The sequence below is a fragment of the Callorhinus ursinus genome, unplaced genomic scaffold, assembly GCF_003265705.2.
Source record: "Callorhinus ursinus isolate GAN/ISIS: 27379988/994484 unplaced genomic scaffold, GSC_fseal_2.0 scaffold8, whole genome shotgun sequence".
NCBI classification, from domain to species: Eukaryota; Metazoa; Chordata; class Mammalia; order Carnivora; family Otariidae; genus Callorhinus; species Callorhinus ursinus.
In genome coordinates this window covers 63,283,311-63,298,509 of record NW_027397070.1, presented here as the reverse complement: position 1 = coordinate 63,298,509, position 15,199 = coordinate 63,283,311, and the positions used below count along the sequence as shown (strand labels likewise).

General features: G+C 46.9%; 2 protein-coding genes across 8 annotated transcripts in view; one reads left to right on the top strand and one right to left on the bottom strand.

The window, feature by feature from the left end:
- The window catches only part of DDX24 (DEAD-box helicase 24), a 34,267-nt gene that overhangs the window by 10,995 nt on the left and 8,073 nt on the right, over positions 1-15,199 (top strand). For 4 of the 7 annotated variants that reach the window (XR_012379149.1, XR_012379150.1, XR_012379148.1 and 1 more), the window contains exons 5-10: positions 137-652; positions 3,742-3,817; positions 6,062-6,250; positions 7,169-7,298; positions 9,101-9,380; positions 14,420-14,629. Coding sequence is in view for 2 of the 7 variants with exons in the window: in XM_025869424.2 (XP_025725209.1) it covers positions 137-652; positions 3,742-3,817; positions 6,062-6,250; positions 7,169-7,298; positions 9,101-9,369 (1,180 nt within the window). In the remaining 5 variants the exon portion in view is untranslated. Of the gene's footprint in view, positions 1-136; positions 653-3,741; positions 3,818-6,061; positions 6,251-6,697; positions 6,866-7,168; positions 7,300-9,100; positions 9,647-14,419; positions 14,630-15,199 lie in introns of those variants that run through there. The other 3 variants (XM_025869424.2, XM_073895835.1, XR_012379151.1) reach the window with 2 other exon arrangements.
- Positions 9,782-15,199, bottom strand: part of OTUB2 (OTU deubiquitinase, ubiquitin aldehyde binding 2) — a 23,668-nt gene continuing 18,250 nt past the window's right edge. Inside the window, exon 6 of the mRNA XM_025869425.2 lies at positions 9,782-14,491. Within this exon, the coding sequence (XP_025725210.1) occupies positions 14,285-14,491 (207 nt within the window). The 3' untranslated portion in view covers positions 9,782-14,284. The remainder of the gene's footprint in view (positions 14,492-15,199) is intronic.

Here is a 15,199-nt window from a genome sequence, read left to right as displayed (position 1 = left end):
TGGTGGTGGTGGTGGTGGTGGTGGTGGTGGTGGTGGTGGTGGTGGTGTGTGTATGTCTGTGTTGAGGTTGGAAATGGTAGTTGAGTGTGCTATATAAATGACTTCTCAGGTTATGTGGGTCTCTCTGGATCTGCAGGTGCCTGGTGGTCGATGAGGCTGATCGGATGGTTGAGAAAGGCCACTTTGCTGAGCTCTCACAGCTGCTAGAGATGCTCAGTGACTCCCAGTACAACCCAAAGAGACAGACGCTTATTTTTTCTGCCACACTGACCCTGGTACATCAAGCTCCTGCTCGAATCCTTCACAAGAAGCACACTAAGAAAATTGACAAAACTGCCAAACTTGACCTCCTCGTGCAGAAGATTGGCATGAGGGGCAAGCCCAAGGTCATTGACCTCACCAGAAATGAGGCCACAGTGGAGACACTGACAGAGACCAAGATTCATTGTGAGACTGATGAGAAAGACTTATATCTGTATTACTTCCTGATGCAGTATCCAGGCCGCACCTTAGTGTTTGCCAACAGTATCTCCTGCATCAAACGCCTCTCTGGGCTCCTCAAAGTCCTGGATATCATGCCGCTGACACTACATGCCTGCATGCACCAGAAGCAGAGGCTCAGAAACCTGGAGCAGTTTGCCCGTCTGGAAGAGTAAGTCAGGCCTGTACCCAGAGCCCAGGTTCTAGTCATTAGGTCAAGGTTGCCAGGATGGTGGGGAGATGGTGGGAAGCTACCTTCTGACATGGAAGCCCTGTCGGTAGAAGGTAGCCTTTTTTTGCCCATCATGAAGCAGGCTACTCTCATCTAATGCATTTGGTTGCTGATAATGCCCAACAGAAACTTTCTTAATAATGAGTAATGGTGATAATACCTATTGTGGAATACTTAACAATAAAGTATCATGTTGGCATCTTAGATATGTTATCACATTCAATTCTAACATCCTTGAGAAGCAGCAGAATGGATTCATGGTTAAGAACACAGACTGGAACTAGACTGCTTGAGATTAAGACCTTGGCTGTGCCACTTCTAGCTGGCCAAATTACCTCAGTGTGTTGCAGTTTTCTCATAATTAGCATAATAGTAGAATAATAGCTAATGGAGAGGGTTGTTAGGAAGATTAAGGGAATTTATACATATAAAGCATTTAGAACAAATGCTTAGCCTATGGTATGTACTTGCTAAGTGTTAGTTTTAATACCAGTTTTCATTTATTTTCATTATTATTTTATAGATTGATAAAAGTAAGATCTAGAGAAGCTAATCAGCCTGCCCAGGGTTTCTCATCCTGAAAGTGACAAAGCTGGGCCTTCGACAAACCGGTCAGACCCAGAGCTCATGCTTACCATGCTGTCACTGTGCATCTCCTTTTGGGCCAGACTGATGCTCAGGCAGCAGTTGTGCATATTGTCAGGATAAGGGCCTGAGAAGTTGAGGTCAAGTCTAGATTGACTTTTGCCCAGTGTTTTGTCAGGTTAGAGTGATTAGTTTCTAGAACAAGTGTCTGGTTTACCTCCGTTGGATTATTGCTAGGTAGAAGTTAGCAGTTTATATGGTGTCTAAGTGGGGTGTCTGTCTGATTGGATGGAGTCCCCTAAATGTGGGGCAACAATCGGGTGGAAGCCAAGGCGCTGGCGTTGAAAGAATTCACCTGAGGCAGAACAAAGGAGCCACAAGGGAGTGGGCAAGCAGGACAGCAGAGGAGAGGCTGTCTGCACATTGCAGACGGTGGATGGGGCTGTTTTTAAAGGGGGAAGATGAGGTATGGCCATGTACGGAATTCTCCCTTTTTTGGTAACTGTGCCTAGTTGTAAGTAGCCTATTGGTCAGTTAGGGCCTATGGGTATTTTGAGGTGGGTCGCCTGATGGGTGTGTCTATATTCGGCCAGATGGTAGCTGTGTGTCCTTTCTTTCTACGTTCCTCAAGTCTGTTTGCCTGAAAGTGGCCTCTACATCCTATTCGATCAGGGATTGGGAAACTATGGCCCATGGGCTAAATCAAGTAGTTTTATTGGAAGTCAGCAAGGCCCATTTATGTGTTGTCTATGGCTACTTTGGCAGTAGCAGAGTTGAGTAGTTTCAACAGACACTATCACCTGCAAAGCCCCAAAATAATTTATGGTCTGGCCCTTTATAGAAAAAGTTCACTGCCTTTGACTTAAACTAGTGGTTCAATTTGCATCATATTCCCCAGCCCTACCTTAGAAGTACAGGGAGCAGGGATTCTGAAGAGCCCAGAGTCTTTAAGTTTTTAAGACATAGATCAGGTGCTTTTGACTTTCCTTGAACTACACGTACATTAAGAAACATTCTACCCAATTTACCCCAAAGATACAAATGTAGGGACCCGAAGGGGTACGTGTACCCCAATGTTTATAGCAGCAATGTCCACAATAGCCAAACTGTGGAAAGAGCCAAGATGTCCATCGACAGATGAATGGATAAAGAAGATGTGGTATATATACACAATGGAATATTATGCTGCCATCAAAAGGAATGAGATCTTGCCATTTGCAACGACGTGGATGGAACTGGAGGGTGTTATGCTGAGTGAAATAAGTCAATCAGAAAGACATGTATCACATGACCTCACTGATATGAGGAATTCTTAATCTCAGGAAACAAACTGAGTGTTACTGGAGTGGTTGGGGGTGGGAGGGATGGGGTGGCTGGGTGATAGACATTGGGGAGGGTATGTGCTACGGTGAGCGCTGTGAATTGTGCAAGACTGTTGAATCACAGATCTGTACTTCTGAAACAAATAACGCAACATATTTTAAGAAAAAAGAAAAGAAGATAACAGGAGAGGAAGAAAAGGGGAGTATGTCAGAGGGGGAGACGAACCATGAGAGATGATGGACTCTGAAAAACAAACTGAGGGTTCTAGAGGGGAGGGGGGAGGGGGATGGGTTATCCTGGTGATGGGTATTGAGGAGGGCACGTTCTGCATGGAGCACTGGGTGTTATGAACAAACAATGAATCATGGAACACTGCACCAAAAACTAATGATGTAATATGTGGTGATTAACGTAACAATAAAAATTTTAAAAAAAACGTAAAAAAAACAAAACAAAACAAAAAAAAAACATTCTACCCAGTGAAATTATTGAGTGCTTACTGGGAGCCAGGCACTGTTCTAGGTAATAGAACACTGAGTAATGCAAAGCCCTTGTTACAGGGTTTACATTCCAGTGGAGGGAGATCATAAATTAAAAGCAATTAATGTAGTTTGTCAAGTGGTGCTGAGTGCTGAGGAGTAAAGTTGTGCAGGGAGTTGTACAAAAGTGGGGTCAGGGAGGTTTCCCTGAGAGGGAGAGGTTACAGCGGAGTGTGGGCAAAGCAAGGAAACCTGAATGTCTGGGGAAGACTTTGTAAGGCCTATGGTGTAGCAAGTGCAGAGGCTTGGAGGCCAGACCATGTTTGGCAAATTAGAAAGAAATCAAGGATGTCTGTGGGACCTGAGGGAAGTGAGTGGGAGGGTGATAGATGATGAGGTCACTGACCTAGAATATGGCCTCATTTACTTTACTGGAGGTGGTCTTTTATGATTGCAGAGTGTGGCTTGTTGACTGTGGTCAGTGAGACGCAGCTTTGGATCCCAGCTCCACAAGTGAGGAGCCATGTTGGTGCCTTGGGAAGTTAACCTCTCCGAGCGTACTCAGCAGGCAGCAAGGAGCTGCTCACGGACAGCTGTAGGTTGTTCTTGACGGGCTTGTCTCTCGCTCTCTCTCTCCCGCAGCTGTGTTCTCCTGGCAACTGATGTGGCGGCGCGGGGCCTGGATGTTCCCAGAGTCCAACATGTCATCCATTACCAGGTAGGGGAATTAAGGAATTTGTTGCATCGAATGGGGAATTTTTTCAGCAAAGTTTGGGGAGGGAGGAAAGAGAGAGAGAAGAATTGTTAGTCCCAAGGCCTCATGCAGCAGAGTACCACTGGCATCTAGTGACTGACTAGCTGCTGCCATGTTTGGAACACTCATGAGATTTATTCGCAGAAAACCTATTGGCACTTCTGATATCACTTAGCCCTTCTCTTTGATTTGGGCAAACTCATTGATGTTGGCAGGTTAGAGTCCTATTTTCTTCCATGGAATGGGCATAGTAGCATGTAAACTGGTTACCCTGGTGTAGAGAAGTAGGAGAGTGTGGTGGTTAGGACCTGCCAGGGCTTAAATCCCAGCTGTGTAAGCTTGAGCAAGCTGTTTAATCTCTTTCTGCCTCAGTGTTTTTGTTAGATGGAAGTTAGCAGAGTATCTTCTTTAAGTTTTTATTAAGGTAAAATAAGTTCTTATGTGTGAAGAATTAGAAAGACACAGGGCTTATCCTGAGCACTTACTAAATGTGAGCTGCTGTTGATACTGACATTAATATTAGTGCACACACCTGGTAAATCCTAGCATAGAGTGGTGGTTAGGCTTCAGAGCCACCCTTGCAGGGTTCAGATGCTTGTGGCCTGCTTCATAGTTGGTTAGCTTTGGGCATGTTACTTAACATCTCTGGTTTTTGTGTCATGGTAAACTGGGAGTGATGGTGCTGCCTAACCCTTAGGGTTACCATGAGAATTAAATGAGCTCCTGCTGATGAAACCCCTGGTACAGCGCAGCGTTAAGTATAAAGTGGTAGCTATTCTGGCGTTATTATTTTTCCTTTCTAATCCGTCATGCTTTAAAAAATCTTTCAGGGTGTAGGGGCACCTGGGTGGCTCAGTCAGTTGAGCGTCCAACTCTTTGTTTCAGCTCAGGTCATGATCTTGTGGGTCATGAGACCAAGCCCAGTGTGGGGCCTGAGCTCAGTGGGGAGTCTGCTTGAGGATTCTCTCCTTCTGCCCCAACCCCCACGTGCACTCACTCTCTCTGTCTCTCAAATAAATAAATCTTTAAAAAAATCTTTCAGGGTGCCAGTTCAGTTTAGCAAATCTTTCTTCTCTTCGTGGGGAAGGGGCTGGGCCAGTCTTTGTGGGAGAGATCCAGATGAACAAAATACAGTCCTAGCCCCTGAGAAGTATCAGACCAACTAAAGGAGGTGAGACCAACAGCCATAATTTAAGGCAGAAAATATTAGAATGTTGCAAAATATAATGGGAGAGAGTGGTAACTTCTAGTTTGGGAGGTTGGAAAGGGCTTTCTAAAAGATGCTTTGCATTTAAGGATGGGGAGGATCTGGGCATGTAGAGGTGGAAGGGAAGGAGGAGAGAATGTGTGGAAGCGTTGGCTGCAAGTGGGGGCTTATGTTGGGAGAAGAAAGTGAAAAATGGCCATTAGACCGCATTTCTAGCACCATTATGAACAGCTAAGTAGTTAGTGCTGCATTGGAAGTGGTAGTGTTAACCTGGGCTCAGTGGAGAAGACTGTTCTGGATTCGTGGTGTGGGCCCTGGGTACAGGGAGGGAGGGATTGTCAGCACCCAGGCCACACGTATGGATAATATATCCAGTATGTATTAGAGTAGAAGCAACGGAGCCTAGGGGTTAGTGTGGTCTTTGCAGCTTGACTGCTTCAGTTCGAATCTTGGCTCCACTATTTAGTTCCTCCACCTAGAGGGAATTGCTTAAGATTTCTGTGTGTCAGTTTCCTTGTCTGTAATATGGGTAATCATGAAAGCACTTCATGTTATTGTTTGTGAGGAATAAGTGAGGTACTACATGCAGAGTGCTTGGAATTGCCTGGCCCATTGTAATCACTCAGTAAATGTTGGTTATAATTATCATGTTCAATCATTCATATAGAGTTAATGAAGAATCAGTGGAGTTTCTTTAGTTAGAGTGGGAATTAAGGTCAGAGCTTTGACTCGGGAAGATTGCAATGGCAGCTCTGGGCTGGGTCAAGGGGAGTGGGAGAGACTAGAGACGAAATAAGTGACTGTTGTTCTGTTGAGTGGTCATGAGGGCCTGAAACCAGGGCACGGGGTGTGGGAGGGCAGACGCTGCACAGTGAATGGGCTAAAGAATTAGGACTAAGGAAAAGGGCTGGATTCTAACTGTCTGGCTCGGGGAAGCTGGCCCTGAGGGAAGAACACTGTTGGGTGATAACCACGTGTTGACTTCTTGGTTCCTCTGGCAGGTCCCTCGCACCTCGGAGATCTATGTCCACCGAAGTGGTCGAACAGCTCGTGCCACTAATGAAGGTCTCAGCCTGATGCTGATTGGGCCTGAGGATGTGATCAACTTTAAGAAGATTTACAAAACCCTCAAGAAAGATGAGGACATTCCACTGTTTCCTGTGCAGACAAAGTACATGGACGCGGTCAAGGTAAAAAGAAAAGTTAAAAATCTGGTACTAATGAGGGAAGGGATTGTGCTGCACCTTCACCTTGCTGTGAGGCTCTAGTTCTGCCAATAGCTATTTAAATAGGAAGATTCGTTAAAAAACAAAAAAAGAAAGAAAAAGGAATGGGGGTACTATACGTGGTAGAAGGGAGAAAGCTGAGTGGTCAAAAACAGGAATTTTCTTCTTGAACCCTTTCTGCACTGCCTGCCCCTGGAGCTTCCACTACTACCTTCTTCCTCCACTGGAAAAGGACAGTGAGTGTGGCTTCCTGGACATCCAGTGGTTGTAGGGAAGTGAGGTCAACTTGTCTTGCTGAGGCAGATACTAAACCTTTTTCACATTCCTGAAGCAAATGCCAGTAATTCTACGTTTGGGGTTTTATTTTATTTTATTTATTTATTTTTAAGATTTTGTTTATTTATTTGACAGAGAGAGACAGCCAGAGCGGGAACACAAGCAGGGGGAGTGGGAGAGGGAGAAGCAGGCCTCCCGTGGAGCAGGGAGCCCGATGTGGGGCTCGATCCCAGGACCCTGGGATCATGACCTGAGCCGAAGGCAGACGCCCAACGACTGAGCCACCCAGACGCCCCTCAAGAGGTTTTATTTATTTATTTATTTATTTATTTATTTATTAAAGATATTTATTTATTTGAGAGAGAGAGAGAAACAGCATGAGAGGGGAAAGGGTCAGAGGGAGAAGCAGGTTCCCCGCTGAGCCGGGAGCCTGATGTGGGACTCGATCCCAGGACTCCAGGATCATGACCTGAACTGAAGGCAGTCACTTAACCAACTGAGCCACCCAGGCGCCCAAGAGGTTTTTTTAAAGACACAACTTATATGAGCCTTTGCTTCCCAGAGGCCTGAATGCTGTCAAATGAACACTCTATTCCTTTCCCCCAGGAACGAATCCATTTAGCTCGACAGATTGAGAAAGCGGAGTATCGGAACTTCCAGGCTTGTCTGCACAACTCTTGGATTGAACAGGCAGCAGCTGCCCTTGAGATTGAGCTGGAAGAAGACATGTATAAGGGTGAGTGGACTGGATGGGACTTGAAGAATACATTCAGCATTTTTCATTTGTTTTTTCCTTCAACTTTTGTCTTGTTGGAACTTCGCCACTACCGTGGGTCCTGTTAAAATCACTAAAGATTTCCTTCTTTGCGAGAGGCCTTAGTCCCAGATGAGCCTACAGTCCTTGGCCTTTGTTCCCTCTGTCTTATTTGTCGGGAGCCTTCGGCTGCCTCCCTCATGTGACATCAGGGGGTAGGCTTTGCAGCCCGGGGCCATGCTGGTCCATTCCCTTAACTGGCTGTATGACCAGGTCAAGGTCTTTAATCTCTCTTTTGTACCTAGGCTGTTATCATTTATAAGATGCAGGTCATAATGTTCCTACCTCATGGGGTTATTGCAAAAGATGGCTTGAATTGATGAATATAAAGTGCCTTTATCAGTGCCTGGCAAATAGAAAGGATTTCATACATTTTAATTTATTATTTATGATTATTGTTACTACTACACCACTCATCATCTCATCTGACTTCCATGGTCTCATTACATAAACAGAGCAGAAATTTTTTTTTTTTTAAATATTTTATTTATTTATTTGACAGAGAGCGAGAGAGGGAACACAAGCAGGGGGAGTGGGAGAGGGAGAAGCAGACTTCCCGTCAAGCAGGGAGCCCGATGCAGGGTTTGATCCCAGATTCCTGGGATCAAGACCTGAGCCGAAGGCAGATGCTTAACGACTGAGCCACCCAGGCGCCCCATAAACAGAGCAGGAATTATCATCCTTTTACATATGGAAATTAGAGGCTCATGGAAGAGAAGCGGTTTGTGTAGGGAAATAGCTCCATTACCAGGCCTTTTGTGAGCCCCTACTCTTTTTTTTTTTTTTTTAATTTTATTTATTTATTCATGAGAGAGAGAGAGGCAGAGGGAGAAGCAGGCTCCCCGCCGAGCAGGGAGCCTGATGCGGGACTCGATCCCAGGACCCTGGGATCATGACCTGAGCCGAAGGCAGATGCTTAACCGACTGAGCCACCCAGGCATCCCCTGAGCCCCTACTCTGAACCTGGATCTGTGTGGTCCCTGCTCTAGGAAGGCTCTTGAGTCTTAAGAAGTGGAAGAACCAGATCTAGAACCAATGACACCAGAGTCGATCCGGTGTTCTTTCCATCCCATAGTGGGCAGCCCAGCTGAGGTGTTGGCATCTCACTGCCAAAGCCAACAAATTCAGAGGCTGACAAGCTGTGTGTTCAACATGGAAGCTGGGAACCAAACCAGTGGGCTTGGTGACAATAAGCTGTTCCTGATAGCTCAGACTTGGGGGGCTGGTGTGGGGCCCTTTGGCTGTGCCCACCTCCACAGGTGCAGTCACAGTGCTGGTGGGGAGGTTTAGAAGAGCTGGGCTGCCAGATGGTGTTCACAGTCTCCTGGGGTCTTTGTACCTGTCGACTCACCGTACCCCAGCTAGCAAGTAGCAAGTGGGTGGGTCATAGGAAGAAACTGATCTTCAAGTCAGGAACCTTGGGTTCAAATCTCAGTTTGACAACTAGCTAGCTAGCTCTATGACCTGCAGCATGTGCCTTCGAGTAAAATGGAGGTAATTCCTGTCTTAGAGGCTTTTTTTTTTTTTTTGAGGAATGAAGGATATAATGCCTGAGTATCCCTCCCCAACTATGTTAGAAGTTAGCCAATACTAACTTCTATAGAGACTTTTGAGCTTTGATTCCTCAAGAGTACCAAAACATTTTTTGTCACAAGTATCCATCAAGGGAAGCAAAGTTTCTACAAATCATAGTGAATATGGTCTGTTTTATATTGTTTCTTAAGGAAGAAAAACTGACCAAGAAGAGCGTAGGAGACAAAAGCAGATGAAGGTCCTGAAGAAGGAGCTGCGCCAATTACTCTCCCAGCCATTGTTCAAAGAGGACCTGAAAACAAAGTATCCAACTCAGTCTGGCAAGCTGCCCACGCTCATGTCTACCCCAAGAAACAGTGAGTCGGCCTTGAGCTGCCTCACCAAACAGAAGAAGAAGCAGAAGAAGCCGCCAAAAGAGCAGCAGCAGGAACAACCACAGCCAAGTACAAGTGCAAATTAACTGCACTCCAGGTCAGTCTGTTAGTGACTGCACATTGTTTCTGTGTTCTCTGGTTATGTGGAAAAACTTCCCACTTTCCTTTTCACTCTACTATCAACCCTGGTTATAAAAATCTCCCTCTTCCATGCCAGCCCGAATCGCAAGAGAGACCTCATGCACATTTGTGTTGTTTTGGAGTAGGAATTATATTCAGCGGCTTATGTACTTCTGTATTCCAGTATGTATAGGCTTCTTATATGTTCAGCTTGTTTTCGTCAATTAAAAGTAGTCAGAACCAGCATGTTATCCTGAGTTTTTAGCCAGAATATAGCTGTCCTAATCCTCTGGTTGCAGGATGCATGTGGGGTGTGTTTCATCCCATTGGATAGTGTGGATGGAGCAGTAGTCTTAGCTTGTGTTCCTGCTTTTCTCCACAGCAGAACCCTAATAGCTCTTTAGCTCTCTACCATTGACATTCTCTTATCTGAGCCACACTGCAAGATGGGCAGGGAAGAGGTTGCCATCCTTGGGTTCCAAGAAAACACAGGCTTCCTTAACATCACAGCCATTTGTGGGGAAGCCAGTAACAGGTATGCAGAGTCTGGCATCGTAGGCCCTCCAGCCTTGTCTCCCCTCCCCTCCTCTGTCCTGAAGTGGTTGTTGCCCACAGTCCCACGCGCCCTTTCTCTTGTCCTGAGCCTTTATACAAGCTTTTCCCTCCACCTGCTTGCCTTTTTCCCCATCCTTGAGCAAGGCTATGTGTTCTCTAGGTCCCTGAGCCCCCAGGAGGGCAGTGTCCATAGTAGCTGTGCTTACCCTCTCAGTAGCACTTGGCCCAGGCACACTGTATTGTCTCTGTTAAGCTCCTTGACAGCATAGGCTGCTTTATTATGCCTTGCAGCCCTTGGCTTAGGCCAGGGCATGATGTTAATAGGTGCTGAGGGAACCAGTGACTTCTTAGTGTGTGTGCCCCACCCCCCCAGCTTTCTCTAGGTTAGTCTAGGTGAGGAGCCGCAATTGCCAGAGAAGCATAGATTTATTCACAGCTACGTCTGGACTTCTAAACACATGTCCCCTCGGTTTCATGGTTGACAGGTTGGCAGGATGGCAGCAGTGTTCCCTCAGCCCCTCTGGGTAACTACAGTAGGACAGCTGGACTAAACTCAGAGTCAGGTGTCCTTGAGTGCTGTACCAAGCACTGTTAGGCACTTTCATCTACTTTATCATTTGGTTTTCTTTTTTAAGATTTTAATTATTTGTTAGAGAGTACAAGTAGAGGGAGGGGCAGGCAGAGGGTGAAGGCTCCCTGCCGAGCAGGGAGCCCGATGCGGGACTCAATGCCGGGACCCTGGGATCATGACCTGAGCCAGAGGCAGACCCTTAACCAACTGAGCCACCCAGGCATCCCTGTCATTTGGTTTCTAACAAGCATCTGAGATGCAAGTCTTAATACCTTTTTGTAGTTGAGAAGGCGACACTGAGTGGTTTAAACTTGCTCAGATCACAGAGCGGCCGAATGGCAGACCTGGGATTAAAACCGTGGATATTTCCTTGTGGGCATGTTCAGAAAACTGCTTCAGTCTTGACAGCAGTGTTGTTAAGGAATGTCTCCCCAGGGTCACCAGTGACCCAGAGAGGAGAATGCAGTAGAAAATAATCCTAGTCTGTGAGATCAGTTCTTGGGTGACAGTTGGTGGAGGATGGCAGGGGACTCACCATTATCCACATGATACAGTGGTGGTTTGAGCAGCCCTAAGGAGACTTGGTGGCACCTGAGTCTTGAGAGGCCTGAGGCTACTGGTCACAGGCCAAACAGACCCACCGATGTCTGTTGACATGTTGCCCTGTCCCTTAACAGCAAATGCTCTTATTTTTTATTTATTTATTTTTTTTGTGGGGTAGTATGTTAAGGGGAGTCGGTTTTAAAAGATAAGGTTAGCATCCCAGGCAGTTCTGTTCTTTGACTTGATGACGTAAAGCTTTGGTGAATCCTGTAGTTTCTTGGCATCTCCAGCCCAAGGGCAGAACTTGCTGAGTATATGGATCTTCCATTAAAGGAGAACCCGCTCTCTCCTGCTAATCAACTCAGACACATAGCCCTATGGGAGAATGTTGATCTTCAGTGCATGTCAGATACCACATACTAAGAAACCAGGATAAAAGTTGTCATGGAAACCATTTTAATGCTAGGAAAATGTTTCCACCAACTGCCGGGAGAAGCTGTAGGGCCTGCCCACACACCCCGCCCCCCCCCGCCCCAACCCTGGGCAGCTGCTCACTGAGCCACAGCTCCTGCCCCCATTTTGCACAGTGTGAGAATGGTTCTTAGACTTGTCTAATGGCGCCTGACACTTCCCCATTTGGGAAGCCAGAGTCCCTGCCAAAGAGGTGTTTGCCCACATTGCAGCAAATGTTCTGCTGCTTCCTCGCTTGTAGAGCACTGGCTGTCAGATCTCATACATACTCTTATTCCACTTTAACCAGTGACCTTGTGCTGCATAGGTATTGTCTTCATTTCACTGATATGGGAATTAGGGCTCAGAGGTGAAGTTCTTGGTCAAGAGCTAGTAAGTGAAAAGGGAGGATTCAGACCCAGGCAGGTCTGGCTCCAGAACCCCTTTGTGCATAAAATAGGAACCCAGTCAAAAGCAAGGACTGTCGTTTGTTCTTTTTGTTGCTAAACATTCCCATTTATAAAGTTCCCTTTGGAAGGAAAATAATAAATATGCAGTTATAAAGACAGACTGTCAAAGCAACTCTCCTGCCCCCTTTTGGTCTGGACAGAGATGGCTTGGTGAGGTGGGTAGAGAATTATCCAGGAAGTGTAAATGCCAGCATAATTGGCTGCCATAGACAAGCAAAGTTAACCTCCCCAGATGGCTGGATTTAAACAAGTTCCTGAAGTCTGCCACTCCCTTTTCGGCATTGGTGCTTGCTCTCAGACCATCTGAGGGCAGATGAGAAGGCAGAGAGCATGGAATGGACCAGTGGTTTTGTGGAGGAAAGGGGGAAGCACATTGTAAGAACATGAGAATAATTTGCCTGTCTGTGGCATTCTGATTCTAAACTGATAGGATCTGTCCTTGGAAGAGGGTCCCATATGAGCACTGGTGGGCTCTCAGACCTGGAAGCACAGCATGGGAAGCCTGAGAGGGAATTTCTCCAGCCAGGCTGCCAAAGCGAAATCTCTGCTTTTGTGGACATGCCAAGAAGTGGCAGCTGCCGCTTATGCGTGTGTGAGAGCCCAGCCGGAGGCGCAGGCCATCCCGCAGCCCCTCGGAGTGGCCACGGGCATTCAGCCCAGTGCTGTGTTCATACCCTTTGGTTTGAGATAGTCACAAGTCACATAACATTTCCTCTCTTCTTCCAGTATATTTGTCACAGATCCTAGCACTCCTACCCAGAGCAGGGTGGGACATCACCAGTTCAGAGATCAAGGTCAGGTTTACATTCCTGTGGAAAAGTGACTGATCACTTTGTATGAGCCCTTGGGTTTAAGCTCCAGCTGAGGGCAGTAGGGGAATCTGGATCCCTGCCTGGCATTAAAGCACCCTAACGTCTGTCTTCACAAAGGCAGAAGAATGATACAAATCTGCTGTTTGTATACAAGGCCTCAGCAATCTGCTGCCCAGTCCCTGTACACAGCCTGGCTGGCAGCTGACCTGCAGGGTGGATGCTCATAAATCTCCACAGAATGTAACCTGTGAGAAAACGCCTTGGGTTAGGGAAGTCACCCATGGGCAGTTCCACACTTCTACAGTCTCCATTTCCTCCCACAGAGGAAGAGAACTTGCTAGCAGTACCCGAGATAACCGAGGCTCTTCAAGGTCCTGGGGGCAGCAAGGTGACAAGGTTACGAAGGGGCATGTCCAGGTGGATGAACGAGGAGGCTGCCAGCCAGGGCTCTTGACTTCTAAGCAGTTTTTGCAACAGAGATCTCCCTTGCTGCCGGTTTCCTGGGCTTGTCTGTGTTCTTTCCCACCTAACTTCCTGCCAGCCCACAAAACCGAGCAGAAGGGGAAAAAGGGAAAGAAGCCACATACCACCTTGCAAAATTTGTCTGCCCTGCGCAGCTGGAGTCTGGCTGCATGTACTGTTGTCTCCACCTGGAGGATTACCTAGATTCTCATTCTAGGCTGTGTTGGGGATGGAGAGATAGCTTCCTGGTCCCAGACCCCAGCCTTTCTTGAGCCTCTGTTCAGGTGGGGCTAGCAGCAGAATCCTGAAGCGCCTGCCAAAGGCAAGCAGGTCTGGCCCTGAGAGAGGGAGAGAGGGCCACAACAACCCGAGCTTTATGCTGAAGGCCCCTTTTTAGACTTTGGCATAAAAGTCTCTTTTTCCTCTTTAGCTTAGGGTAAGAAAACACTCCCATGGTGAATGTTTGGAACCACGCTGAAGCCCTCACATTGGCTAACTGGCCAGTGCTTCCGTCAGCCATCTACCAAAGTCCAGTCTAACAGCTGATTGGACTGGATTCTATTTTTGTAGAACTGGGAAGTCACTGAAGACCTGTGACCTTGAGCTTTTCCTCCCCAGCAGAGAGGCACAGAAAGGAAACCAGAGGGCCCTATTTTTTATATGACAACAGAATGTCAGCACTGGCAGGAATCTTCTCTAGATGAAGAAATGGGCCCAGAGAGGGGAGGTGACCTGCCCAGGGTCTCAGGGAACTGGGAGCAGTTGGCTTTCTAACTCTTTCTCTGGCTTTGTAGCCCTGAGTTAGAAAGCATTTGATCCTCCATGAAAATAAATACTAACAATATCACTAAGTTACCACAGTCCATAATGGGTAGGCCTCCTTCCCAGTGACTTTGCCCAAAAGGCTGTACATTTTCTAACTATAGTTTAAGTTGCTTAAAAAATTGAAAAGCCAGAATGTTCCATTTAGAATGCAGTCCCGTTAGGTGACAGGCTCCACTGCATGGCCTAAAATTAATCAATGTTTATCGGCTGCATAAAGGATGTTGTAGTGGGATGTTTTATAGAGCAGGTAAACGGAAGGGGTGGCAGCCTCGGGGAACACGTGGTGGTTCAGGGCCGTGTCCATCTCATCCACATACTCCACCTGCAGGGCGATGTTCAGTGCCTGAGACAGGGCTGTGATCTGGATGTGGTCACACTCCATGGCCATGGGCTCCACTTCCTGCAAAGGCCAGAATGAAAAAACAAACCCAGTTTAGGAAGGAGGCCTGGCAGAAGACAAATGAAGTCCAGCCCTGGCTTTCACGGCCCTGGGTCAAAGGATCTGTGCTGGGAAATAATCTTCACAATAGCTCATCAGGTAGGTACTGCCATCCCGGTTTCTAGAGGAGGAAACAAGCCCCGTGAGGAAGAGCAGCCAGAAACCCACTAGAACTGCAAGGCTTAAATCTAGATCTTTCTGATTCCAGACTCTAGTGGTATGTGAGAACACTACTTTCAAGAATCAGGGCGGGGGTGGGCAGAATTTTTGAGCTTGGGCCTGTTAATGCACAGAACCAAAGAATCTCAGAGCGGATGAGGACTGTCATGCAGGGATTTCACATTAGGGCTAGGCGAGTGAGTCTGAATGTTGAAGAGGCAACCGAGAGAGGCAGAGATGGTGGTAGGCTGGCAAGTGTGTCCCACATAACTAGGGCGGCCACCACTCCACTCCTGCTGATTGTGGCCATGCAGGAATAAGGCCCTGGGAGCTGGGTCTGCTGGGTCTTCCGAGAGAAAATCCACAGAGTCAAGAACGCTGCCCAGGGTTTAAATGTTGGCAACTCTGTTTCAGATAAATACCATACATCATAAAACACATCTAAGGACAAATGTGACTCTGGGGCTGCTACTCTGCAACTTTTTTTTTTTTTTTTTTTTTTTAAGATTT